This window comes from Salvelinus fontinalis, chromosome 16 (assembly GCF_029448725.1).
Source record: "Salvelinus fontinalis isolate EN_2023a chromosome 16, ASM2944872v1, whole genome shotgun sequence".
Classification (NCBI taxonomy): Eukaryota; Metazoa; Chordata; class Actinopteri; order Salmoniformes; family Salmonidae; genus Salvelinus; species Salvelinus fontinalis.
Window position 1 is genome coordinate 35,318,042 of NC_074680.1, and position 27,832 is coordinate 35,345,873.

General features: G+C 42.7%; 4 protein-coding genes across 14 annotated transcripts in view; 2 read left to right on the plus strand and 2 right to left on the minus strand.

Moving 5' to 3' along the window:
• Positions 1 to 885: 885 nt before the first annotated feature.
• ppp2r3c (protein phosphatase 2, regulatory subunit B'', gamma) lies at positions 886 to 8,840 on the plus strand. Its single transcript, XM_055865251.1, has 12 exons — positions 886 to 1,097; positions 1,317 to 1,438; positions 1,757 to 1,861; positions 2,002 to 2,114; positions 2,542 to 2,639; positions 3,213 to 3,283; positions 5,345 to 5,477; positions 5,633 to 5,764; positions 5,919 to 6,055; positions 6,386 to 6,523; positions 7,086 to 7,145; positions 8,375 to 8,840. The coding sequence occupies exons 1-12, from the start codon at positions 1,031 to 1,033 to the stop codon at positions 8,564 to 8,566; spliced, it is 1,368 nt and encodes a 455-aa protein (XP_055721226.1). The 5' UTR covers positions 886 to 1,030; the 3' UTR covers positions 8,567 to 8,840.
• Positions 8,690 to 11,189, minus strand: fam177a1 (family with sequence similarity 177 member A1). The gene is made up of 5 exons (XM_055865255.1): positions 11,080 to 11,189; positions 10,447 to 10,629; positions 10,263 to 10,329; positions 10,042 to 10,139; positions 8,690 to 9,891 (listed from the first exon to the last, which is right to left on the minus strand). Exons 1-5 carry the CDS (start codon positions 11,146 to 11,148, stop codon positions 9,700 to 9,702), a joined length of 609 nt encoding a protein of 202 aa, XP_055721230.1. The 5' UTR covers positions 11,149 to 11,189; the 3' UTR covers positions 8,690 to 9,699.
• A 4,995-nt stretch (positions 11,190 to 16,184) lies between these two features.
• LOC129813081 (F-box only protein 33) lies at positions 16,185 to 23,927 on the plus strand. Its single transcript, XM_055865250.1, has 4 exons — positions 16,185 to 16,755; positions 17,577 to 17,687; positions 18,153 to 18,820; positions 19,125 to 23,927. Exons 1-4 carry the CDS (start codon positions 16,217 to 16,219, stop codon positions 19,388 to 19,390), a joined length of 1,584 nt encoding a protein of 527 aa, XP_055721225.1. The 5' UTR covers positions 16,185 to 16,216; the 3' UTR covers positions 19,391 to 23,927.
• A 233-nt stretch (positions 23,928 to 24,160) lies between these two features.
• Positions 24,161 to 27,832, minus strand: part of ctage5 (CTAGE family, member 5) — a 30,478-nt gene continuing 26,806 nt past the window's right edge. For 10 of the 11 annotated variants that reach the window (XM_055865244.1, XM_055865243.1, XM_055865241.1 and 7 more), the window contains 4 exons: positions 27,660 to 27,782; positions 27,186 to 27,235; positions 26,843 to 27,017; positions 24,161 to 26,132 (listed from right to left, as the gene is read on the minus strand). In XM_055865244.1, coding sequence (XP_055721219.1) covers positions 25,984 to 26,132; positions 26,843 to 27,017; positions 27,186 to 27,235; positions 27,660 to 27,782 — 497 coding nt within the window. In that variant the 3' untranslated portion in view covers positions 24,161 to 25,983. The remainder of the gene's footprint in view (positions 26,133 to 26,842; positions 27,018 to 27,185; positions 27,236 to 27,659; positions 27,783 to 27,832) is intronic. The other variant, XM_055865238.1, reaches the window with a different exon arrangement.

Sequence of the window (27,832 nt, forward strand, 5' to 3'; positions counted from 1 at the left end):
TTATTTTATTCTTTGGCTGATAATTTGACTAAATAATATAGCTGAAGAAGAATTTACGGAGTATTGAGAATGAATGCCTGTGATCAGAAAGTTGAATTTCATGATAGCCGACAAACCCATTGCAGGATTAGACAGATGGGTATACAGAGAAGATTTACTTGCGTCCCGTTAGAGGTTGGGATGTTGATGTTGTAGTTTCAATGAGCAAGGCAGAGGCAAAACGCCTGATATGGACAGTGATGCTGCAGAGATGGCAGGAGCAGTGGAATAGAGATACTAAGGGCAGGCATTTATTTCAAGTACAGAGGAAAGCTTGGGAGGGGAGGACGGCAGGAAGGGACAGAAGAGAGGAGGCTATTTTTACAAGATTAAGGGTAGGACACAGCCAGTAGTCCTTAAATGTGATAGGAAAGCATCCAACAGGAAAGTGTGATTATTGCCAGGAAACAGAAACGGCGGAGCATGTATTGCTACAGTGTGGGCAGATCACGTATGAGGGAGAATTTTAATTATTTTATTTTATTTAACCCTTATTTAACTAGGCAAGTCAGTTCAGAACAAATTCTTATTTACAATGATGGCCTTCCCCGGCCAAACCCCGGATGACGCTGGGCCAATTGTGCGCCGCCCTATGTGACTCCCAATCACAGTCGGTTGTGATACAGCCTGGAATCTAACCAGGGTCTGTAGTGACGCTGGAGAAGGGGATACAGGAAATTAGTTTAAAGAGTATATTGAGTAGAACGTCATTAGATATAGTCTCAAATATTTAATATTTTTTAAGAGCAACGGGGCAGGTAGAATTTTGTTTCTCCGTCTCTGGTCTACACCCCCAGTACAGTAGGTGGCGGTAATGCACCATAACGTTGGATGTAAAGCGCCGATAAACCCCACCGAATAAGAAGTTGCTAGCCGACCAATCCCAAACAAGCTAACGATTGTTTAGACATTTCAGAGAAGCTGAAAAGAGTAACTTATCATAACATTGATTAGCTTGTTTTCATGTTATTAGGAATAAACAGAAGTTAAAATGTCAAACGATACGGTAGTACATTGGAAGGAACTTTTGAAAAGAAGATTGGCATCCTCCAAGAAAGGTTTTCTACGTCCATAGCTAGATCTGTTGTGTTTATTTAGATAGCAAGTTAGCTAGCTAACGTTAGGCTAATTTCAGCTAGCTAGTCATATTTATGACTAGCTAGTTAGCTACTTATTTATTTTTGTGTAAGAAAAACTAGATAACTAGCAATCTACCCACTCAATTATTGAACTTTCACAAAGCCTTATTGTGTCAACATGTATTCATTTCTGTTCAGATGAGAGGACTGAGGAGGAGAAGAAAGCAGAAGAGACAGCACTCTTCACCAAATACTACACAGAGTGGAGGGGTGGAGGCAACAGAGAGAACTACAGGAACATTCCACGCTTCTACTACAGGGCAATTGAACATTCTGACAGAAACATTCTAGCTAACTAATCAGATCATTTTTGGGGGGTGTTTTGACATCTTTATAGCAGTTGTGATATTCACAACATGTCAATGACATTTTCTTTTAGGGTCATTTAGCAGACGCTCTTATTCAGAGCGACTTACAGTATCAGTGCATACATTTCCCCCTTGGGAATGGAACCCAGAACCCTGGCGTTGCAAGCACCAAGCTCTACCAACTGAGCCAAAACGGGACTGAAGTGCTTTTGTGAGGGGCTGAAAGGATCATGGTTTCTGAAGTCTTATATATCTGTGTGATCCCTATAGCTTCCTGCAGAGGATGAAGTTCTCCTGCAGAAGCTGCGAGAGGAGTCCAGAGCCGTCTTTCTGCAGAGGAAGAGCCGGGAGCTTCTGGACAATGAAGAGTTACAGGTGAGACTGACATCTGGTTCAATCAAACAACTATTTAGTCAAATAGAAAGATTTACAAGCACTGGAATCTGATAAGTCCATGGCACTATTAAAGTAATCAAACCTAATTATTTAACCTAGACCTTCTTTCTGTTATCTAGAATCTGTGGTTTCTGCTGGACAAACATCAAGTGCCACCCATGACAGGAGAGGAGGCAATGATAAGCTATGACAGTTTTCTGAAGGTTGGAGAAAAAGCAGGAGTTAAGTGCATGTGAGTACTCGGCATATTACGTTTTGGAGCCACAAAGTTTTGTGCTAATCACTTGGGCAGAATTAACACTGTTTACATTCATATTAGCCCAAAAGCATGTTTTTAGCTGGTGTGAAAAGGCAACAGGACTACCATAATGAGACATACTGTATGTGTAAACTACGGGTGGATTTATTAGTCGTAGCAAAACGTTTTGCACCGTAGTAATTTTTATTTTGTAAATCTGCTCCAAAGTATTCCCATGAATAGTAGAGAGGTACAGGGTATACAAATGTAAGCAAGGTTTGAAAATATTATGCTTTAGTCTAATATTATATTTGTTTCTTGTTGTCAATTTGCAGTCTACAAAATTAACCATTTTTGACATATCTTGGAATGGAACGTGGAATTCTTCTAACAGTTTTTTTGTCCTGCCTTTCGCTCCTAGGCAGTTCTTCACTGCCAGAGTGTATGCCAAACTTCTCCACAACGATCCATATGGCAGGATATCAATTATGCAGTTCTTTAACTATGTCATGAGAAAAGGTCAGTTTCTTATCCATGTCTCCTATTGTCTTGCATCCATAACTTTCATCCATAACTTAGGTCCAACAAATTTGGCCAGACAACTTTTTCAGTCAGAACATCTGGATAATGGAACACCCTGCCAACCAAGAGAGTGCAGTACCTTTACTAGCATCAAGGCAAACCTGAAAAAGTGGCTAAAGGCAAACCAGTCGTGTGAAAATTAAGACATTCCTACTCTTAAGATGTCAGATACCTTTAAACAAAATATTATCATATTATCTATTATTGTATATTAGTGTTATATTGCTGTTTTCTGCCTAGGGACTACAGAATAAAATTATCACATAAAATGTGCTATCTAACTAAGTCTGGTGTAATGGCATGTTGTACATCAGGGATGGGCAACTTTGGGAGCCACAAAAAATCGGAACTCATCATGGGTGGCTTGCGGGTCTGCGAACCCACATCCATACTTTTTGAGGGCCCTAAGTGAAAATGTGTTGAGTTTGGTGGGAAAGTGAAGTTGGTATTTTGTAACAGTGTTCGCTAAGTGCCTTGTCCTGATTTTGATATTGATGTCTCTTCTTCCAGTGTGGCTTCACCAGACGAGGATAGGACTGAGTCTCTATGACGTGGCTGGACAGGGCTACCTCCGTGAGTCTGTAAGCACTCTCACTACTTTACTTTTACACCAAAATCTTGTGTTGGTGGCTCCTTAGTGAAATAGGGATATTCCTTCCCTCCCTACTTTCTCATGATTCCTATTGAGACCCATTTGTGCTTTTCAGAGATGTGAAAGATATTTACTATGACCTTGATGCAGGAACCACCCTCCTGTGAAGCATCTCTGGTTACAGGGTGTTGTTCTTCTCTGTGACATGTTCTTCTCAGTGACCCTTTTGCCTTTGGTTAACCAACCGATGGTGTTTTTTTGTTCATTTATTTGTGTTGTTCCCAACAGTGACCTTACATACATACCCAATCTAGTAGCCATGGATTACAGGCAACATCCGCACTGAATTAAAGGGTAGAGCTGCCACTTTTAAGGAGCGGGACTCTAACCCGGAAGCTTATAAGAAATCCCGACATGCCCTCCGACGAACCATCAAACTGGCAAAGCGTCAATACAGGACTAAGATTGAATCATACTACACCGGCTCTGACGCTCATCGGATGTGGCAGGGCTTGCAAACCATTACAGACTACAAAGGGAAGCACAGCCAAGAGCTGCCCAGTGACACGATCCTACCAGACAAGCTAAACTACTATGCTCGCTTCGAGGCAAATAACACTGAAACATTTATGAGAGCACCAGCTGTTCCAGAAGACTGTGTGATCATGCTCTTCGCAGCCAATGTGAGTAAGACCTTTTAACGGGTCAACATTCACAAGGCTGCAGGGCCAGACGGATTACCAGGACGTGTACTGCGAGCATGCGCTGACCAACTGGCAAGTGTCTTCACTGACATTTTCAACCTCTCCCTGTCCGAGTCTAAAATACCAACATGTTTTAAGCATACCACCATAGTGCCTGTGCCCAAGAACACTAAGGTAACCTGCCAAAATGACTACCGACCCGTAGCTTTCACGTCTGTAGCCATGAAGTGCTTTGAAAGGCTGGTCATGACTCACATCAACAACATTATCCCAGAAACCCTAGACCCACTCCAATTTACATACCAACGCCAATAGATCCACAGATGACGCAATCTCTATTGCACTCCACACTGCCCTTTCTCACCTGGACAAAAGGAACACCTATTTGAGAATGCTATTCATTGACTACAGCTCAGCGTTCAACACCATAGTGCCCTCAAAGCTCATCAATAAGCTTAGGACCCTGTGACTAAACACCTCTCTCTACAACTGGATCCTGGACTTCCTGACGGGCCGAACCCACGTGGTAAAAGTAGGCAACAACACATTCACCACGCTGACCCTCAACACAGGGGCCCCTCAGGGGTGCGTCTCAGTCCCCTCCTGTACTCCCTGTTCACTCATGACTGTGTGTTCAGGCACGACTTCAACACCATCATTAAGTGTGCCAATGATCACTGACAACGACGAGACAGCCTATAGGGAGGAGGTAAGAGACCTGGCCGTGTGGTGCCAGGACAACAACCTATCCCTCAATGTAATCAAGACAAAGGAAATGATTGTGGACTACAGGAAAAAGAGGACCAAGCATGCCCCCATTCTCATCGACGGGGTTGCAGTGGAGCAGTTTGGGAGCTTCAAGTTCCTTGGTGTCCATATCACCAACAAACTAACATGGTCTAAGCACACCAAGACAATTGTGAAGAGGGCACGACAAAACCTATTCCCCCTCATGAGACTGAAAAGATTGGGCATGGGTCCTCAGATCCTCAAAAGGTTCAACAGCTGCACCATCGAGAGCATCCTGACTGGTTGCAACACTGCCTGGTATGGCAACTGCTCGGCCTCCGACCGCAAGGCATTACAGTGGGTAGTGCGAACAGCCCAGTACATCACCGGGGCCAAGCTTCCTGCCATTGTAAGGTCTACACCTGTTGTATTCGGCGCATGTGACTAATACAATTTTATTTTATTTGTTTTTTCCAGCAAAGCGACAAATGTTATGACTTTTGGGGTGTAAATTGTCCAAGTTGCCCCAGATTCACTATAAGTTGAACATCAGACTGTTTAGAATTCAGATTTGACTTATTGTTGAGATGATATGTGTGTGTTTTGTAATGTGATAGGACTTGGAGAACTACATTTTAGAGCTGATTCCCACACTCCCTCAGCTGGATGGCCTGGAGAAGTCCTTCTATTCCTTCTATGTCTGCACCGCTGTCCGCAAGTTTTTCTTCTTCCTGGATCCCCTACGGACTGGTTTGTTACTTATGATAACTAACCAAAAACATATTTGTCAAATGTGCAGACTTCTGTAAGATTCCTATAACTTCTTTGTCATGCCTATAACTTGTTTGTCTGTGCCTGCTCTGACGAAATAACATCTTGTTCCATTTATTCATGTTTATTCTCAGGGAAAATTAAGATTCAAGACATCTTGGCCTGCAGCTTTTTGGATGATCTACTTGAGCTGAGAGATGAGGAGCTTTCCAAGGAGAGCCAGGAATCCAACTGGTTCTCTGCACCCTCTGCTCTTAGAGTTTATGGTACGCAGCAGCTATTTGATAAAAAAAAATGCCTCAGACATTAGGCTAATCTGAAGCCGGTAACACATGAATGTTCAAATAAAAAAAGAGATTCTAGATGATCTTTGTCTTTGCCCTCTTGGTAAGATGGTCGATCATGTGTTCCCTTTTGCAGGTCAGTACCTGAATCTTGACAAGGACCACAACGGCATGCTCAGTAAGGAGGAGCTGTCTCGCTACGGCACTGGCACTCTGACCAGCATCTTTCTTGACCGCGTGTACCAGGAGTGCCTCACCTACGACGGAGAGATGGTAAGAACCTTGCCTGCTGTTCTGACCTATTTTACTATACATGTGCGTACTTAAAATAGATGATTGATGTCGGTGTGTTGCAAAGACTCTCCTTGCAGGTTTATAGCTCTTTGTTTGTCTAAATGTAAAATAGTTTAACGAAATACAATGACTTTGAACTGTACGAAACCATCTAAAACACACTCTTACTCAAAATTTGTCAGATTCCACATGGCATAAGACCATTATCACATAGTTGTTCTAAGATTTTATCAAAGGACACAGTAAGTGTGAAATGTGTTATGACCTGATTTGATGCTTAATCTGGTCTTGACTCTGTGTCTCTCCCAGGACTATAAGACGTACCTGGACTTTGTCCTGGCTCTGGAGAACAGGAAGGAGCCTGCAGCGCTGCAGTACATCTTCAAGCTGCTGGACATGGAGAATAAGGGCTACCTCAATGTCTTCGCACTCAACTACTTCTTCAGGGTGAGACATCAGAGGGATAAATAGAGAGAGCAGAGTAGACAGTGGTACCTCTCCATCTGAAATCCTGCCCACTGAACAAAAAGTGTTGTCATGGGCCTCCCGAGTGGTGCAGCAGTCTAAGGCACTGCATGGCAGTGCTGAGGCATCACTACAGACTCGGGTTCGATCCCAGGCTGTGTCACAGCCGGCCGTGCCCGGGAGACCCATAAGGCTGCGCACAATTGGCCCAGCGTCATCCGGGTTATGGGAGGGTTTGTCCGGCTGGGATGTCCTTGTCTCATCGTGCTCTAGCGACTCCCTGTGGTGGGCCGGGCTTGGCAGGGTCGTGTTTCTGAGAGGAGTTGCAGCGATGAGACAAGACTGTAACTACCAATTGGATATCACAAAATTGTGGGGGGGGGGGGTATATTTATATATATAAATTATCAACTTTTTTTTGTGAACAATTATTATTTATTAAGTCACTATCAAAACAATCAATGAAAATAATAATAATTGATCTACATCTGAAAACTGTTGTAACATTGCATCATGTATTTTTGCTTCATGTTTTTTCCACCAGGCCATTCAGGAGCAGATGAAAATCCATGGCCAGGAGTCGGTGTCCTTCCAGGATGTCAAGGTAAATAGACTTTGTCCCGTTACCGTATTCACCATGGAGGAAGTAACTCTGAAGTATACTACTGGTTAACCCACACCAAACGCGATCACGACTCGCAGGTTGAAATATCATAACAAACTCTGAACCAATTATATTAATTTGAAGAGAGGTAGAAAAGTATGAAAAATGTCTGGCAATTTAGCTAGCTAGCTTGCAGTTGCTAGCAAATTTGTCCAATTTAGCAAGCTTGCTGTTGTTAGCTAATTTGTCCTGGGATATAAACGTTGAGTTGTTATTTTACCTGAAATGCACAAGGTCATCTACTCCGACAATTAATCCACACATAAAACGGTCAACCGAATCATTTCTAGTCATCTCTCCTCCTTCCAGGGTTTGTCTTTGGACTTTTTATATGGCGATTGGCATCTAGCTTTCATAATAAGGTGTATTACCACAACTGACCCACTAACTTCAGTTCATTTTTCAATTACCCACGTTAGTATAACCAATGAGGAGATGGCACGTGGGTATATGCTTCTATAAACCAATGAGGAGATGGGAGAGGCAGGACTTGCATTGCGTTCATTGTCACAAATAGAACTGACTCCTATTTTAGCGCTTGGCAACGCAGATGCTCGTTGGCGCGCACGAGCAGTGTGGGTGAAATTATTGAATAACATGTGTCCATTTATTTTGGAACACACGCGACGCGAGTGTTCTGGTCAGCATGTTAGTGTGGGTGTCAAGCATTTGTATGGAGTTAACCAGAAGGTATTGTGCTCAGTAGGTGTTCAGTGTTTCCCCAAGCTCTATTCTGAGTTTGTTTATACAAATTTTACATTGATGCAAATTTGTCATGCCATAAAATCGAAGTTTCCCTGACTGCTTTTTACAGTCTCAAACTGCATTCTCATTTGTACTAGTAGGGATTTTGTTTTTAAAATTGTAATCTTTAATCGTGATATGCCCGTTTGCGATATTACAAGAAGTTACTGCAAAGAACAGTTTTTTCCCTCAGACGTCATTGCGCGCATGATAGAACCGCAGCATATCTACTGACATTTCTTTTACCATGATGTGTGATGCTCCTCAGCTCTGCTTCAACAAAACAAAAACAATAACAACGGCCGTGGGGTGGACAGTGGTGCTGTTTTCCCCACTGTGGATTCCATCTTTAATAATGATTTCAATAATTAACTCATTGATTTTAATAAGTCGTTTAAAAAAAAGTTGCAATGTTGTGCCTTCAGGATGAGATCTTTGACATGGTGAAGCCAAAGGATCCCTACAAGATCACGTTGCAGGATCTAGTGAACAGCAGCCAAGGAGACACAGTAACCAGCATCCTCATTGATCTCAACGGATTCTGGACTTATGAAAACAGGGAAGTTCTGGTTGCTAACGACAACGACAGCAACACAGCTGACCTTGACGATACATGAATCTTCAGTCAACCTGGGGACTACTAGACTCAGCAAGAAGATGATAAATGTTATGGTAAAGATTCTAGACACACTCACTGGAACTCAGTTGTTTAAAAAATAACTTGTCAAGACTTCGAAATACACAGTTGTATGACCTGTTTAAATGTTTATTAATGTAGTGTACAAAGTATAGAAAATGAAAATACTATGTATTTTACTCTAAAAATGACTATAAAAAGCCTTCAAATGAAACTGTTTTTCCATTAACACATTATAAAATGTTTTTACATAATTATGTTGGCCTTTCAGTTTTTCTTTCCTTGGGTAAAGGTGTGTAGTGTGAATACCGTAGGATGGGAAAATATTTTCCTTATACAACCAGCCCTAATAAAGTGGCATTTCATATTATTGCTGTTCAAAAGAAAAGCAGCAGATATTTTTTAAACATGTTTCGCTTTACCTTGGGCTTCCTTCTCAAGCCTTATACACTCAGAAGGGATCATGGCAGATAAGGTAAACTTCAGCAGAGCTATTTCTAAATATATGGTTCTGGACAATAGTAATGACTGAAGTGTGAGCACAGATGCCAACAAGCACCGTGTGAAGTTTTGTTAAAGGCCTGGAGGATAGTTCCCAACATTATTTTGATGAACTTTCTGAAAAGAACTGGAGAACTAGTCATAGTAAAACAATAGGATATTTGTGGGTATTTTAAGGGGAAAATTGTCATGGTTGATAATGAATATAAAAAGAAATTTCCAACTGAAATAAATCAACTATTCCAATAACATTATGCACCCCTGGAATGGTTTTTAGAAAGGTCACTTATCTCGCTGCTAACTTATTGTATAACAATGTTATTAAGTACCTGAATTTTTTTTAATCAGATCTCTTAAACCCGCAAATAGTTAAAATCAGCATCATATCTATAATGTGTGTGCTCATTCACTGACGCACAGCAATGTTCATTGCACACAAAAGTTAATGCATATTGACAACGCAGCAACTAAAAAATATGTATTCTGTCTCATGTCTGACTTACAGCATTAATAGAACATGATCAATATGATACAAAAATAAGAACTACACTATAGCAAAAATGCTGAGGAGGCTACATCGTGAAATGTGAAGATGTCCATTTAATTGAACTGTTAGGTGGGGATGGGGGCAGGGAATCTGTTGGCATCAGGTGTGGCATCTTGATCCAGCTCAAAGGTGACGTTGACGAAGGAGGCTTTACCCTCCGGCTGCTCCATGGCTGGCTGCTGCATCTCCTGGTCATGCTCCTCAAAACGACGCTCTGCCTCCTCAGACAGCCGGTTCTCCTCCTCCTCCTCCTCCTCCTGTCAGTCACAACATGAATGAGGATTAGGGATACTAAACTACACCTTGGAGTAGTAACAAGTAGTGACAAAATAGTGGTAACACATTAATAGTAATTAAGCATTCCAAGGTCTGCCAGTAGATGCTTCCCCATTGACAAGACAACGTACCTCCTTTTTCATTCTGTAGTACTCGTCAATAGCATACTGGTACTTAGGTGAGGTAATGCCAAACAATGAGGCCATTCTCTCCCCAAGATAGTCACAAACTGAAAGCACAAGGCAGAGGCACAGTATTACCAAGACACAGAACATTACATTTATATAGGATATATTTTGACACTCATCATATGTGTGTATCTTTAGTCTAGTATACATAATACCACATTTACCTGAAATAGTGGAGGTTGCCACTCTCCACATGTGAAACAAGAAATATGGACCCCAAGTCAACCTGGACTATAACAAAAATATGACACAATAACAAAACAAAGTTAACAAAATGCAGGAATATTTCATTCTATTCATGTCATGGAGTAAAGTCCAATTTGAATTTATAAGGACATAGAAACCAACAGGGTCAGCTGAGGTCTTAACAGCTATAGAAGCTTGCACTTCCTCCTCTTCTTCTTCATCTGTGCTGTATTCCTCCATGGTCTCTCCACTGGCAAAGTAAATCGTTCTTCGGGGCACCTTCTGCTTCTTCATCCCTAAGTCTCCCAGCTCCACACTCTCAAACTCCTTCACCATATTGGAGCTCTGTCAATCATCATCACCACCACCAACAAAAACAGTCTATTCTCAAAACATGTTTGGTTACAGCTGGTAGAAACAGGATTTTACTATCATGTTAGCACTAGAAAACTTAGCAGCTACGTTATAGGGCTGTTTACATTTGTCTCACGTTATTTTGAGGTTAGTAAATCACCATTTGAATAAAAACATTCCAACAGGTTTTTCAAGCAGTTTCTGTGAGTGATTGATTCTTGCCAGCTATGTCTGTGTTATAATTGTTAACAAATAGCCTACAGAATGCACGTATTTATGAATTAATGTTCGAGATAGATAGCTAGATATATAGCTAGCTGCTGATGCTACAAGGAAGTATTAACGTTAGATCGCTAGCTAAAACAAACACAACACAAATTGGTTTTTATTGGCTAAACTCATGATAACAGGTCTAAAATTGTAATTATGACACAATCGCACCTTTTCAGCGTCCATAGCTTTCCCCAAAGAGATGTTGACATTAGTGAGATATAGCGACAGCTCTGCCATCTCACTTCTCTCTCAAATTTCGGAAGTGACGTGGATAGGGGTTTGGTCATAGAGATCCTATTAAATTACTAGACGGATTTTTCATAAACCCTTCTCCCTTGGTCAGGGAGAAATCCAAAACCCGTCTAATTGGAATGAATGGCAGTAGAGGCATAGTCAGGGAGAAATCCAAAACCTGTCTAATTGGAATGAATGGGAGTAGAGGCATAGGTGATGCATTTCCTGCTTTTACTTACACAGGACAATAAATGTAACGCATAAGTAAGTTACCAGGGGGCAAGGCTACCGACGTAAAAACTAATCTGAAGAGGGGGCTGGCTAAGGCTGAAACTGGCGAGTGTAGAGAGTATAGGGATATTGTTATCCACGTCGGCACAAACGATGTTCGGATGAAACAGTCAGAGGTCATCAAGCACAACATAGCTTCAGCGTGTAAATTAGCTAGAAAGATGTGTCAGCATTGAGTAATTGTCTCTGGCCCCCTCCCAGTTAGGGGGAGTGATGAGCTGTACAAAAGTCTCACAACTCAATCGCTAGTTGAAAACTTTTCTGTGCCTCCCAAAAGATAGAAAATGTAGATAATATGCCCTCTTTCTGGGACTCATCCGACTCATCCACAACATGCTATCTAATCGGGTGTCTACAAACAGGACCAAGCTTTGCTTGCTGAGGAGTGACAGGGCTCTAACTCCTCTAGCTCCACAATGAGATAGGATGCAGACCAGCAGCCTGCCAGTTTAGTGGAGTCTGCGACTAGCATAGTTAGTGTAGTCAGCTCAGCTATCCCCATTGAGACCGTGTCTGTCCCTCGATCTAGGTTGGGCAAAACTAATCACTTTAGTGTTCACTTTAGCAATCTCACTGGAATAAAGACCTTTTCCATTCCTGTCATTATTGAAAAATATTATGATATCTCAAAAAAGGGCTACTTAATGTTAGATCCCTCACTTCCAAGGCAGTTAAAGTCAATTAACTAATCACTGATCATCATCTTGATGTGATTGGCTTGACTGAAACATGGCTTAAGCCTGATTAATTTACGGTGTTAAATGAGGCATCTCCTCCTGGTTACGCTAGTGACCATATCCCTGCGCATCCCGCAAAGGCGGAGGTGTTGCTAACATTTATGATAGCAAATGTCAATTTACCTAAAAACAATTACTGCGTTTTTATCTTTTGAGCTTCTAGTCATGAAATCTATGTAGCCTACTCAATCACTTTTTTATAGCTACTGTTTACAGACCTCCAGGACCATATATAGAGTTCCTCACTGAGTTCCCTGAATTCTTATCGGACCTTGTAGTCATGGCAGATAATATTCACATTTTTGGTGACTTTAATATTCACATGGAAAAGTCCACAGATCCAAAAGGCTTTCGGAGCAATCACCGACTCAGTGGGTTTTGTCTCCGGACCTACTCACTGCCAGTCATACCCTGGACCTAGTTTTGTCTCGTGGAATAAATATTGTGGATCTTAATGTTTTTCCTCATAATCCTGGACTATCGGACCACCATTTTATTACGTTTACAATCGCAACAGATAATCTGTTTAGACCCCAACCAAGGATCATCAAAAGCCGTGCTATGAATTCTCAGACAACCCAAAGATTCCTAGATGCCCTTCCAAACTCCCTCTACCTACCCAAGGACGTCGGAGTACAAAAAACGGTTAACCACCTAACTGAGGAACTAAATTTAACCTTGTGTAATACCCGAGATGCAGTCACACCCCTAAAATCAAAAAACATTTGTCACAAGAAACTAGCTCCCTGGTATACAGAAAATACCAGAGGCCTGAAGCAAGCTTTCAGAAAATTGGAATGGAAATGGAACTCTGCCAAACTGGAAGACTTCCAACTAGCTTGGAAAGACAGTACCGTGCAATATCGAAGGGCCCTCACTGCTGCTTAATCATCCTATTTTTCCAAACTAATTGAGTAGAATAAGAACAATCCAAAATAAAAAAAATGATACTGTTGCAAAGCTAACTAAAATGCAGCAAGAGAGGATGGCTTTCAATCCAGCAGTGATGAATTCATGAACTTAAACAAAGAAAATATCATAATCATTAGAAAGCAAATTACGGACTCCTCTTTGAATCTGCATATTTCTCCAAAGCTCAGTTGTCCTGAGTCTGCACAATACTGCCAGGACCTGGGATCAATGGAAACACTCAAGCTTTTAAAATCCTATATCTATTGACGCATTCATGAAAATAGTTATGGCTTCTAAACCGTCAAGCTGCATACTGGACCCTATTCCAACTAAACTACTGAAAGAGCTGCTTCTTGTGCTTGGCTCTCCTATGTTGAACATAATTAATGGCTCCCTATCCACCGGATGTGTACCAAACTCACTAAAAGTGGCAGTAATAAAGCCTCTCTTGAAAAAGCCAAACCTTGACCCAGAAAATATTAAAAAACTAGCGGCCTATATCAAATCTCCCATTCCTCTCAAAAAAATGGGAAAAGCTGTTGTGCAGCAAGTCACTGCCTTCCTGAAGACAAACAATGTATACAAACCGCTTCAGTCTGGTTTTAGACCCCAATCAAAGAACTGAGACTGCACTCATGAAGGTGGTAAGTTACTTTTTAATGGCGTCAGACCAAGGCTCTTCATCTGTCCGCGTGCTCCTAGACCTTAGTGCTGCTTTTGACACCATCGATCACCACATTCTTTTGGAGAGATTGGAAACCCTAACTGGTCTACACAGACAAGTTTTGGCCTGGTTTAGATCTTATCTGTCGGAAAGATATCAGTTTGTCTCTGTGGATGGTTTGTCCTCTGACAAATCAATTGTACGTTTCGGTGTTTCTCGAGGTTCCGTTTTAGGACCACTATTGTTTTCACAATATATTTTACCTCTTGGTGATGTCATTCGGAAACATATTGTTCACTTTCACTGCTATGCAGACGATACACAGCTCTACATTTCGATAAAATATGGTGAAGCTCCAAAATTGCACTCCCTGGGATTGGATGGCGGCATATTTTTTACTTTTAAACTCGGACAAAACAGAGATGCTAGTTCTAGGTCCCAAGAGACAAAGAGATCTTCTGTTGGATCTGACAATTAATCTTGATGGTTGTACCGTCGTCTCAATTAAAACTGTGAAGGACCTCGGCGTTACTCTGGACCCTGATATCTCTTTTGATGAACATATCAAGACTGTTTCAAGGACAGCTTTTTTTCCATTTTCACAACATTGCAAAACTCTGAAACTTTTTGTCCAAAAATGATGCAGAATATCTAATCCATGCTTTTGTTACTTCTAGATTAGACTACTGCAATGCTCTACTTCCCGGCTACCTGGATAAAGCACTAAATAAACTTCAGTTAGTGCTGAACATGGCTGCTAGAATCTTGACTAGAACCCCAAAATGTGATCATATTACTCCAGTACTAGCCTCTCTAAACTGGCTTCCTGTGAAGGCTAGGGCTGATTTCAAGGTTTAACCGCCAACCTACAAAGCATTGCATGGGCTTGCTCCTACCTATCTCTCCGATTTGGTCCTGCCGTACATACCTACATGTACGCTACGGTCACAAGACGCAGGTCTCCTTATTGCTTTCTCCTATAGAGCTCTATTTTTATGGAATGGTCTGCCTATCCATGTGAGAGACGCAGACTCAACCTTTAAGTCTTTATTGAACACTCATCTCTTCAGTAGGTCCTATGATTGAGTGTAGTCTGGCCCAAGGGTGCGAAGGTGAACAGAAAGGCACTGGAGCGACGCACCACCCTTGCTGTCTCTGCCTGGCCGGTTCCCCTCTCTCCACCTATTACAGGTGCTGAGTCACTGGCTTACTAGTGCTCTTCCATGCCGTCCCTAGGAGGGGACATGATCTTTCTGTCCGGGTTGGCGCCCCCTCAGGTTCGTGCCGTGGGGGAGATCTTTGTGGATTATACTCAGCCTTGTCTCAGGGTAGTAAGTTGGTGGTTTGCGGATATCCCTCTAGTGGTGTGGGGGCTGTGCTTTGGCAAAGTGGGTGGGGTTATATCCTACCTGGTTGGCCCTGTCCGGGGGTATCGTTGGACGGGGCCGCAGTGTCTCCCGACCCCTCCTGTCTCAGCCTCCAGTATCTATGCTGCAATAGTTTGTGTCGGGGGGCTAGAGTCAGTCTGTTATGTCTGGTGTAATTCTCCTGTCTTATCCAGTGTCCTGTGTGAATTTAAGTTTTCTCCCTCTAATTCTCTCTCCCTTCCCTCCCGGAGGACCTGAGGCCTAGGACCATGCCTCAGGACTACCTGGCCTGATGACTCCTTGCTGTCCCCAGTCCACTTAGCTGTGCTGCTGCTCCAGTTTCAACTGCTCTGTCTGCGGCTATGGAACCCTGACCTGTTCACCGGGTGTGCTACCTTGTCCTGGACCTGCTGTTTTTGACTCTCTCTCTCTACCGCACCTGCTGTCTCGAACTCTGAATGCTCGGCTATGAAAAGCCAATTGACATTTACTCCTGAGGTGCTGACCTGTTGCACCCTCTACAACCACTGTGATTATTATTATTTGACCCTGCTGGTCATCTATGAACGTTGGCCATGTAGTGTTATACAGTGCTTCTACATCTGAATTACTTGCTGTTTGGGGTTTTAGGCTGGGTTTCTATATAGCACTTTGTGACATCGGCTGGTGTAAAAAGGGCTTTATAAATACATTTGATTGATTGATTGAACGACGTGGTCTTGGCGTGGGCAGAGAATTCAATAAAATGACCATTTTACTATTTTATTCTTATAAATCCAGTAGAATATTGCGGGGCTCAACTGCAATGAAAGTACTCCACCTTGCGCACTTGAGAGGTATGGCAAAAATAACAGCACTTGGGTCAAACCATTTCCCCAAATGGCTTGATAAAATAATACTACATTTGTAGATGTCGTCAGTACAACTAAATGGACAACATACTATGGGGAAACTAAAGTTGTATCAAACAGATGAATTTTCATAAGGAAAGCAAACTATGTCGGCCTGTTTCATAAGTGGGATTTTGCAGAGTATTGTTTTCATCCCCACGTAGTCATAGAAGTGGTATCATCCAATAGTATTGAACACAAAGCTGCTGAATGTTGTTTGTTTTCCACACAGAGAGTAGCGGAACAGTACCGTTGTCGCACAATCTTACAACGGTTATATTTACACTTTTGTTTGCGAATAATAGTTTAGTGGCCTGCGCCATGGCTCTGTGCGGGGGTGTTGGAGCCATGGCTTTACCAAGCGAGCTTATCGTCCACATATTTTCATTCTTGTCCGACCGTGACAAGCTTCGGGCCTCGTCCGTGTGCTCTCGCTGGAGGGAGTGTCTGTTTTACCCATCGCTTTGGACGGAGCTCAAGTTGCGTGTCGGAGGTGGCTCGAATGGGGGAGGCTATGGCTCCGAACAGACCCCAAGATTAGACTTTCTCATGAGGAAGTTTGGCTCCTTCGTGCGCGAACTACAGCTCGAGTTTGCCCCAGTTGAAGGATATCTAAGGCCATTGAATGGCGTGGAGGGCAGGATGGAATCTGTCGAAAGCGACCCTCGGTTCCCTGGCCGCTGGAAAGACGCAATTATCACCTATTTGGACCAGGTGTTGTGTGTCCTCGGATGTATTCGAAACAACAGGTAGTTGGATACATCAACATTATGTTTAATGCAAAGTGCGTCAGCTACGCCATACTCGTCAAATTGAGTGTGTTGGGTCTGCGTAGTCAGCGAGCTAACCTTTAGCTAGCCTAGCTATAAACAAACCCACCATGTCATTACGTAATCGGGTCATGTCGTTCTCTACGGATTTCTGCGTTTCCTGCCTGATTGAGGTGTCGTTTTTCGCCTATTCAAGCTATAATCTAGCTACTTGGTATATAGGACATGTCAGTCTGAAGTCTGTTTTTCTGCCTGGTATGCAAATGTTGCTAGGGCATATTTATAATTTGAACTACATTGCTGCAGCAGTGGTGGTCATGCTCAGGTAATCTATAAACGGAACCACTAAGGTCAGCAATGACATTGGCAGCATGCTTTCATTTGCAAGTCCGGCTTCTCAAACCTGTACTAGCAATATGCCAATATCTTTTGGACACGTACTGTCCTGAAAAGTTCCAGTTGCACTGCCACATAGGGAGACTTAAAACTGTCTTGAGGCATTTCTTTGTTGGTAGTTAATTCCAGTACTCATTCAATAACAACACACTTGTGAAAGAGAGCTCTAGAGATGTTGGTTGTACAGTCAAATGAGGAATGCTGGGTTTGTGGTGTACACCAGTGATGTTGAAAGGTGTTGATTGTCACAGGCCTTCTGGCAAATTGGTGAGGACGTGCATACTGTTTGAGTTGTTTGCAGTCGTGTTTGTTGCAGAGTACAATTAGAACATACTGTCACTGACCTCCACTATGGCTGATTGTGTCTGGTTTTGTCTAAAGCTCATACTACTTTCTCGCTCTAGGAATCTCCAGAAGCTGAGTCTGTATGGGGATACCTGCGTTCTTCAGGATGAGGGCATTCTGGACAGTGCCTATCTCAACCAGGTTGACCAAGGAGGAGTGAAAATCAAAGAGTGAGTGGCTTTATATCTTACTTAAGGTGACAAAAGGGCATTAAATGGGTCACAATCACAGTCCTCAGTTGAAATTCTGCCTCATAGAATTACATATAGAACACATAACTAGGTATTTTTAAAATTTATTTAACCATTATTTGATTAGGCAAGTCAGTTAAGAACTAATTCTTATTTACAATGAAGTCCTAAGAATAGTGCCTTGTTCAGGGGCAGAATGACAGATTTTGACCTTGTCAGCTTGGGGATTTGATCTAGCAAACTTTCGGTTACTGGGCCAATGCTCTAACCACTAGGCTACCTGCTGCCCCAGGTAATCTAATAGGATTTATGTTCTGCCTATTTTTTTTCTCTCCTGTATTCATTTTAATTTAGAGTAGACTTATTGCATATATGAAGACGTGACAAAGATTTAAACTTTCTCTCTCTCTGTCTTTGTGTTTGTATTCCTCTGGCATGGAATAGGATCCAGCAGCTGTTAGTGGAAGTTTTGTCTAACAGCAGGCAGATGAAGTGGCTGTCCTCAGCCTTCATGCTGGGTGTGGTGACCCCCTGCTCCCTGGCCTCTCTGTCCAACCCCAGCGCTGCCTCCCTGGAGCACCTCAGCCTGTTGGACAACCAGCTGCCCTGCCTGTCCTCCCCTGTGGAGCTGGAGCGCCTTGTCCACCTGCGTTCCCTGGCCCTCGACTTCTGTGACTTCACCTCTGAGATGTGCCGCCTGCTGGCTGGAGGACACCGTGCTCCACTACACCGCCTCTCCTTGATGGTGAATGGTGCCGCTCTGGAGGCCAAGCCGCTGGATTGCACCGCCAGTGAGGATGACTGGAAGGCCCTGGTCCGACGCTGCGCTAACCTGCGGGTCTACATGATGGCCCTGGATGTGTCCAGCCAGGACCTGCTGAGGGTGCTCAAGCCCAGCCTACCCCTGGAGAGGATCCACCTGGACAGCTACTCCACCCTGGTCACAGACGGCACGCTGGAGCTCATTTCCCAGCAGTACAACAAGACCCTGAGCCACTTCGTCCTGATGAGGGATGACGCCGGCTTCCCTGACCTCAGCGTCAACCGCAACGAAGACCCGCTGGTCCTACTGGCCTGGCGCTGCGTACACCTCTCTGTCCTGGTTATCCATGGTGAGTTAGCCTGGGTCAGAAGCTAGTATTACGTAGCTCAACACTTTTAGTGTAGCCTAACATTTTAATGGGAGTGATTTCGATTACGAATATCATGGGTTCTAGTTGCTCAGATAAAATAACCAGTTATACATATTTTCTGTAGGAGTAATGTTATGTCTAGTGTGTGTATAGTGTAGAGGTCATATTGGCAGCATGTTGATTTGTATAGCACAGATCAAATGGAGTTGGTTTACATTCAGTATGCAGTATGTTTTTTCTACAGTGGTGTTCAATGTGATTCTCCTCTGTCTGAACACCACAGGCTACACTGTGTGGTCCCACAACCTGGTGGCCATCTCCCGTCTACGTGGCTCCAGCCTCAAGGTCCTGGCTGTGTCCGAGGAGAGTATCGACTTCGACCCGGACCAGGGGGTCTTCATGGAGGGTGACCCCGTCCACAACCTGGTGAAGGAGGTGTCCCAGGGCCTGGGGCGCATCTGGCACCCCTCCATGGACTCCAACTTGGTCCTCAGCGAGCCCACCCAGCACTTCCACAGGGAGATGCAGAGCTTCAGCCTGGGCATGTAGGTTAGAGCTACAACCGCCAGGCCGGTCCTCCATCTGGGTCGTGTTCATTAGGCACCAAACGGAAGAAAACAAGACCTAAACAGGGAGGGACTACCCGGGCTTGTCCAGTAAGAAACGCTCATCTTCTGTTTTCTGTTGCAAAACGTTTTGAAACGTTTTCTGTTGTGTGCCCTAAAGAACACGACCCTGGTATGGCCTGCTGCACATGCTCAGTGCTTGTCATGATGATATAATCTAAACCTTATGGGTCCTATCTCATTTGCATACTTTATTTTTAGTGTATATTTTCTTTCTTTGTAGAATGAACTAATCCTTTATATGTGCTGTGTTTAATCAGTATTAGCTCTATTTATATCTATCTATATATATCCTGCTTATGAATAGGAGAGTATAGTCGGGTATTTGATTAGTAGCTAATTGAGCGATTGGTGTATGGAAGGGGCTTTTTTTTTACACAGCTAGCTTACTTGTATTGCAAGTTTTCTTTTTGGTTTTGTCTGTTTGTTGTTTTTCTCTTAGCGAGTGCTGAGTTACCGTAAACTAACTTATCAGTTAATCCACCTTGGCTTTTTGCAATGACGGAATCCTTTGTAATTGTTTGTTCACCTTTTTAAGGGGAGATTAGTCCAGTGGTCTTCCGGCAGAGGGAGGGACAGTGCTGGTGGACTGTTAGGCCCCCCTAACCCCTCACTTCCTGTCTGCTCTTTACTTTTGTGTTTTGGAGATAATATGATTGCTATGTTACGGGACTAAGATCCTGCTGGTTCTTCTCAGCCCAGAGGTGGGATGTGATACAGTTCTGCTGGTGAAACAAATTGCTAAGGGTTCCACACTGACACACTCATGCTGAGACCCTTTGAGCTGCCTACGTACAGCTGCAGTACTTTAGTCAGGGGGCAGCATTGACAGTCATGTGCTGCAGTTTGCTCTCAGAAAAATCCTCTCTGTCTCAGGTAGGCAAAACATGATGATGATGAAGATGGTGGTGGGGGTGATGTATACTATGAAACAATCAGCTAGTCTGTCAGTTTAATCCAGTTTTTCTTGAGTCACAGTTGCCTTGGAAATCCCCTTGTGTTCTGGATTCAATCGTTTTTGCCATCAAATCTGCCCATTTTACCACAGGGTAAACAAACTTAGTCGTACATTTGTTTTAAGATTAAGGTGTTGAAAGAGTTTAAAGAATGGCAAATTACTCCTTGCACGTATTTCTCTTGTTCACAGTTTTAGGGCAAAGTACTTGCTGTGTTGACTGACTCCAGGACCACAGTGTTTCACCTGCTGAGCATTGGATGGAGGGAGGCATATATTTGCTTGTTCCATATCTCAGGATTTTTGCACTTTCTGTACTTTTTTCCAATGAAGGCTTTATTTTAATGCAAAGCTATCTGTTCTAAGGGTCAGTGTGCGTGGTGGTGGGACTGAATACTGGATACTAATACTGGGGAAAGAAATCTTCCAACACAACGCACACCAGAGGTTGTTGGTTTTATTTTTCTAGCCCCGCCTCGTTCCCTCGATTGAACTTTTAAGAAGGTTAAGATCCGTGATGTCTGTCTGTGAAAAGACTTTTAATGACGTTTTCTATTGTTGTGTACTTGCTGTTTTAGAGCTCAGAGTAGTAGAGGGAATCTGAAGTTGGTTGCTCAGTGGTAGAATGTAAATGTGAAGCTAACAACCTTTTTTTAATGTGTAAAGTTGTCTGCTATCCAGAATTCCCCCTACGTACGAATATCTTCTTTATCCTCGCTTGTAAAGCTTAGGGAACCAGTCTTGACTGATAAGGCAGTACAGTGTGTGGGGCCTGGAATAGGTGACCTCTCTGGTAGGCCTCTGCTTGTTCTGTGCTGCTGAGATATTGTAACATTCCAGAGAAGACGAGAGTAGGCTACATCTCTTGACCTTGAGTGGTTATGAAGCCGTCGGTCGGCTATTGCTTCTTGTTGCGTTCCTCCGTGCCCATGACTTTCATTGGTACTACCAAAGCCAGCCATTTCAGTTAAAGAAGAGATAAAGTACTGTATATTGAGGAAAAAATGATCTTGTATAGAAACATCTGACATCAGATGGCAAGAAGTGTGTGTGTGATCCATGTTTCAAACAATGTCACAATCAGCCTGTGGAATCCACTACTAAGCTGTTGCAGTCAGATATGAGCCTGCATGCAAGGTTCCACTCGGAGTAAACTTAGTCTATCTACGGTTTATGCATGAGAAGCATCAATATGGGGGGGAAAGTAATATTGAAACTATATGCATGTTAAGAGGGATTCTAAAAGTGTTCAAGTCCTGTCTATTTTTAGTACCACACCAAAAAGGATAGATAATATTCTATATTTGGAGTTAACTTGTTTGTGCTGAACAGGGGTAGGGTAAGACCTTGTTAGAGGAAGAGGATGACGAATGCCAGTCAATTGTTACAATGTGTAAAACATCCTAATGTTGCATTCATGCTGTGCCTAAATCCAGAGTAGCTTTAATTTCAAATGTTCCATTTGTTCTGCGTTCGTTTCCAGTTCATTGTCTAGTACCGCATTTGACTACCGTTACAGAAGCATAGCTCATTTACACATCAGTGTTTTTTTGTTGTTGTGTGTTTTGTGTAAAGTTTCAGAAGTGCATACATCAGAGAGGGGGGTGTATGGTGTGTTTGAAGTAAAACATGGTGTACCACTTTCTCACCAGTGAGCAGGAAACAGCCTTTCTCAGGGTTACTGTCAGTTGGGGGAGAGGAGGAAATTTCCATCGCTCAGGCCTCAACATCATAATGAAAGTTAGGATCAATATTTTTTCCAACAAGTCACTGGATTTTAAAAACGTTGTGTCAGCGCGTCTGCGTCAGCTGCCAAAGATCACGGTGTGAAACAACTCTTATAAAGTGCCCACATGCTGGCAGAGGGCAGGGCCCATGGCTGATCAGCTGTGATGTACTACTACGACTACTCCTTTACAACTACTACTATACTTCTAGAAATATGATATACTTACTGAATAGGGGGTGAAGTTGGACCACATGTGGTGCACAGCTGAGCTGTGGTTTGGTCAACAACAGTAGAGCTCTCTCTTTACAAATGCACCTGTTTCACTGTGAAGAGTGAATGTAATTTAAGTATAGATAAAATCAAGATTGGTTGATTCTATCAGACCAGTACGCTGCTAAGAAATGTGTAAGGAACATTCCACTGGGGAGTTAAAAACAAACAAAATGGCCAAATGTCTGCATGAGATGACTTCTTTTTTTTTTTTTTTTTACTCTTTGTTTTGAAGGGTAACGGGATCCAGTAGGTAGGTCACAACTGGTCTTTTGATTAAAATAATTGTTTGCATAGAGGTTGTGTAGCCCAGTCTTTCTGCATGTTAAAAGGCACAGCACAGCAGACTGGGGATATTTTGTTACTATGGACAAAAAGAAGACCAGTTGGGTTATTTGTAGGTTACAACTGAGGTTGGATCCCCTTTTTTTATTTGATATTGTTTTATTATTTCTGAACACTTTTTATATGCATTTGCAATCCAAATTTCTCTTGAGTAGGATGATGCTGTGTAGCTACAGTGAGCTGCTTGGAGGGCAGTTCTAAATGTTGCCTATAGAAGCGTATTGCACTCAGAAAGCTACAGTACCTTACAGCTAAATTAACTCATGCCAGCCTTTAGAGTGTAAATGCTTGAAGTTAAAGAGACCTGAGGAGAACTGATGCTTTCTGTCTTTGGTTTTATTCCATTATTAAAAACCTGAACCACTGTAATACCACAGGTCCACTGTTGTGAGGGTCAGGAGGGAGGCGAGCTTAAAACAAGCCCCATCTCTTAATGGCTGGCTTGCATTACAGCAGTCAAACTATGCAAGTGAAATGCATATAATCCAGTGGTTTTTTTTTTGTTGTCACTTACAAATGGAAATAACTTGCTACGATACTTGGCCTTATTACAATTGTTGATCTTGATTCTTCGGAAGCCAAACTGTTTCAAAGGCAACCGTGGTTTACAGACATGGTCTCTATGAGACTGGCCAGCAGGCCCCAGTTAAGTGGTACGAATGTCGTGCATTTGTTTAAAATCAGGACAGTTTGCAATAAAATAAGTCATACATTACAAGTGGCAACCACGGGGGCACGAGCAGTGCGAACACCTGGACTGCGTCCTTATAAACTTTCGGGGAAGAAAATAACTCATATTGCATATTTGTATATATCAATACATATACTCTTATGCAACATGTCTGGGTTCTATTTATGAACAAAGTTTGTAAGCGGTTTGTTACCATCTTAAATGTTTAAATATTTGGACAGGTGTGTTCTGTTTCAAGTGAGCACATAGCATTGGATTTTATATGTACATCTGCAAATGGGAAATCCACTGGCGCATGTGTGAAAATGCCAGGTGTGGAGAGAATTTTATTGATTTAGAAAAGTGATCCAAGGTTAAGGTAGCTAAAGAAGGAAAATCCTATGAAAAAAAACCTAACTGACAGATTGGGTAAACCAGCCGAATGTTGAATGCTTCTTTTAATCAGTGAATAAAAGCATTATAAAGACAAACATGGTCTTTTGTATTATTCATTGTTTAATTTGAGTTCTGTCCTAGTTTTTAATCTTGTGCAACATCTCACCCTTAATATTCATCAGTTGTAATTTTACCTTACAGGAACATGTCAGAGCTAGATGTCAATGGACGTTTGTGACTTGGCACAGCTTATATGGTCCAGATCATGAGGTAACAGCTATACCTGAATAGGACCAATGTCATTTTGAATTAAACATTTGATACTATGAACATTACAACAGCAATTTAATTACTTGAGCATTACATTTTAACAATAAATCTCTTCATATTCCATGACCTTTAATGATCAAACTATGGACTGTCAAGACCTCAATGCTAAAAAAAGTTATTTTCCAGCTCAATTTAGACAGGAAATGTGACTGGTATATACAATTCCTTCAATATTGACGCAATGTCTAATATATACCCATGTCAAGAATGCAAGGGACATAAGATTGATTTAAAGGGCCTTTAACAATACAAGCAAACGCACCCTTCAAGTTAGTCCAAGTCGCCACTCAGAACAAGGAAGATTCACATAGCTATAGTCATCATACCCATAACACCTAGCGGTCAGAAATTGTTCCAACCGTTTTTCCACTTTTCCTGTAGGGATTTCAGAAACACTTAAGGGCTGTGCTTCGTGTAGGCTTACCCTGGCGTGACAACCATCTAACTCTCTCGGGCAAAGGAGACTTATAAATATAGTCGGCTCTATTTACTCAGATTCAAAAATGCTAATTAGTATACATCTTGCAAAAAGACAAATCCCTGCAAGTCATCTCTAGGTGACACCTTTGCCAACAGGTAATGTGTCAACTTAAAACTTGCTCAAGACAGTTTACAGAAATGTAGCCAATTTATTACTGCACTGAACAAAAATATAAAACGCAACAAGTGTTGGTCCCATGTTTCACGAGCTGAAATAAGACCCCTGAAATTCTCCATATGGACAAAAAGCTTGTTTACATCCGTTAGTGAGCATTTCTCCTCTGCCAAGATAATCCATCCACCGGAGTGTCATATCAAGAAGTTGATTAAACAGCATTATCATTACACATGTGCCCCTTGTGCTGGAGACAATAAAAGGCCACTCTAAAATGTGCAGTTGTCACATGCCACCGATATCTCCAGTTGAGAGGGAGCGTTCAATGGCATGCTTACTACAGGAATGCCCACCAAAGCTGTTTCAAGAATTTCTCGCCAGTAAGCCGCCTCCGCCATTTTAGAGAATTTGGCATCCACAGACCACGTGTATGGTGTCATGTGGATGATCGGTTTGCTGATATTTATATTGTGAACATGGTGGGGTTTTGGTATGGGCAAGCATAAGCAAAATAGCATTTTATCAATTGCAATTTGAATGCACAGAAATACCGTGACATGATCGGGAAGCGCTTTTCTTAAGGTATCTATGACCAACAGATGCATATCTGTATTCCAAGTCATGTGAAATCCATAGATTAGGGTCTAATGAATTCATTTCAATTGACTGATTTCCTCATATGAACTGTCAGTAAAATCCTAAAAATTCTTGCATGTTGCGTTTATATTTTTGTTCAGGATACATTTAGCGAAAATTAGATCGTTAATACAGAGATTCTTACCTTTGCTTCGATTCATCCATTTTAAGTGTTTCTAAAATCCCCTATGGGAAAATGGTTGGAAAAACAATTGGAAACAATTCCCTGTTTGACTGTTAGCTGTATGAGTTATAATACCCATAAAACCTATGTGAATCTACAAAAAAACTGTTACAAATGTTCGCTCAGTACTTCCAGTTGTGTAAAACTCCTAGTGGTACTGTATTGTTCTCTCATTAAGTCCTAAGACACAGTGATCTATGTTTGTGTGTGCAACAGACTGCGGGGGAAACAACTCCACTCCCAGACTCTAAAAAAGGGAGAAAGAGTCACATGAATGTTGAAGTTACACTTCAGGAAACAGTCCCTGAACACACGCTCAGTCGCTCACTACTTTCACAACAACAGGAAGTGAAGTTTCACAAAGGAAGCGGGCTGAGAGAGAGTTTCTCCCACACAGAGAGCTGGCTCAGATAACATCATGTGGAGAGGGGGACTGGTCAGAAGACACTTCGCTGCCAGGTGGGGAGGGCCTTGGAGGGGGTCCAGGGAGAAAACTGTGCTGCGGCGGTGGAGGGGGGACTCGCCCAAACATTCCCGGGGGAGGTGGTCCTCGTACTACAGGGGAAATAAGGGGGAAAGGATTACATCTAGTCAGTCTAACAGTATGAAGGCAGAGACATTTAACCTGCAAGATGTAGCAAATGATGTATGGAATGACAAACTTCATCTCCCACCCAAAACTTAGTTTAATAGAAACAAATTATTACATAAAAACATTATGTAATACTACTTAAAACCTGCAGTTTTAATGCGTTATAACAATGTTTTTTTTTTAATACCCCTTTCTCTCCCTAATTGGTAGTTAGTCTTGTCTCGTAGCTGCAACTCCTGTACGGACTCGAGTGAGACGAAGGTCGAGAGCCGTGAATCCTCCGAAACACAACCCAACCGCACTGCTTCTTGACACAATGTCCACTTAACCCGGAAGCCAGCCGCACCAATGTGTCGGAGGAAACACCGTACACCTGGCGACCGTGTCAGTGTGCTCTGCGCCCAGCCCGCCACAGGAGTCACTAGTGCGCGATGGGACAAGGCCAAACCCTCCCCTAACCCGGACGACGCTGGGCCAATTGTGCGCCGCCCGATGGGTCTCCCGGTCGCGGCCGGCAGCGACAGAGCCTGGACTCGAACCCAGAATCTCTAGTGGCAAAGCTAGCACTGTGATGCAGTGCCTTAGACCACTGCGCCACACGGAAGGCCCATAATGCATTATAACTTAAAAGCACATATGAGCCTTTATTATATAGGGAAAACAGCATACTTACTGCCCATGGGGGCTGGACCTCGTGGGGAGAAAAAGTCTGGAGGTCCGTAAGGGCCTTTGCGTGCAAAGTAAGGGTCCCTGTGCTCTATGGGTGGGAGAGGACCCATACCAGGGGGTACTAAGAGAGGAGGTCCCATCCTCATGTCTCTCAGATCTCCAGGTGCTGACAGATGGGACTGAGGGAACACATTTCAAATACCCAATAACGATGGAGGGCACTGTAGTAGTACAACACTATTATCCCCATGGGGAAATTAGTTGTATATATATATAAATATGAGAGAGAGAGAGAGCGAGAGACAGTCCATGACCCCTATTGTTAGTAGAAGGGTGAGAAAACTTACGTCTCTTTCATTTTCACCAGGACCCATACTGTTTCCCATAAATGATGAGTCTGCAAGAACACAAGAGGAAAAACACAGTAATAACCTAGCTAGATCCACTTCCGTCTTTGGTGGGTTTATTTGATGAAGAGGGCTCATTCATGCCTCGATAATGCTATTAGCTTAACTCTATTAAACCAAGGGAGTTTCCAGATTAGGCACAATATCCTGCCCATTCTCTAACATTGGATTGTTCTTCAGAGGTATACTAATCATCTAAACTCCTACTATTCACTGCTGACGGAGATCGGTCTGAATCACGTCAGCATTAAAGATCCTGTCTTTGAAATGTATTTAATCACATACTCCAAGCACTAAACACCCTTTTGAAGTTAATTTGACAGAGTGGCTATAGTGCAGACATAGAAATCGTCTCAGACATTTAAAAACTAAATCTATGGTGCTGCAATAGATGTTAGAAAGGAAGGTTCTCACCAGGTTGGTGGCCAAAGCTGTGGGACTCAGCAGGACCGGGGCCCCTGGGTGGTAGGGGGCCCATAGGAAGGGCTCCGGGCAGAGGTCTCCTGTAGGGAAGGCCTGGGTCTAGATACATATACCCTTTATGAGAAGAAAAAAAAAGAGAGAGAAAGCACTGTTTCATCAGATTT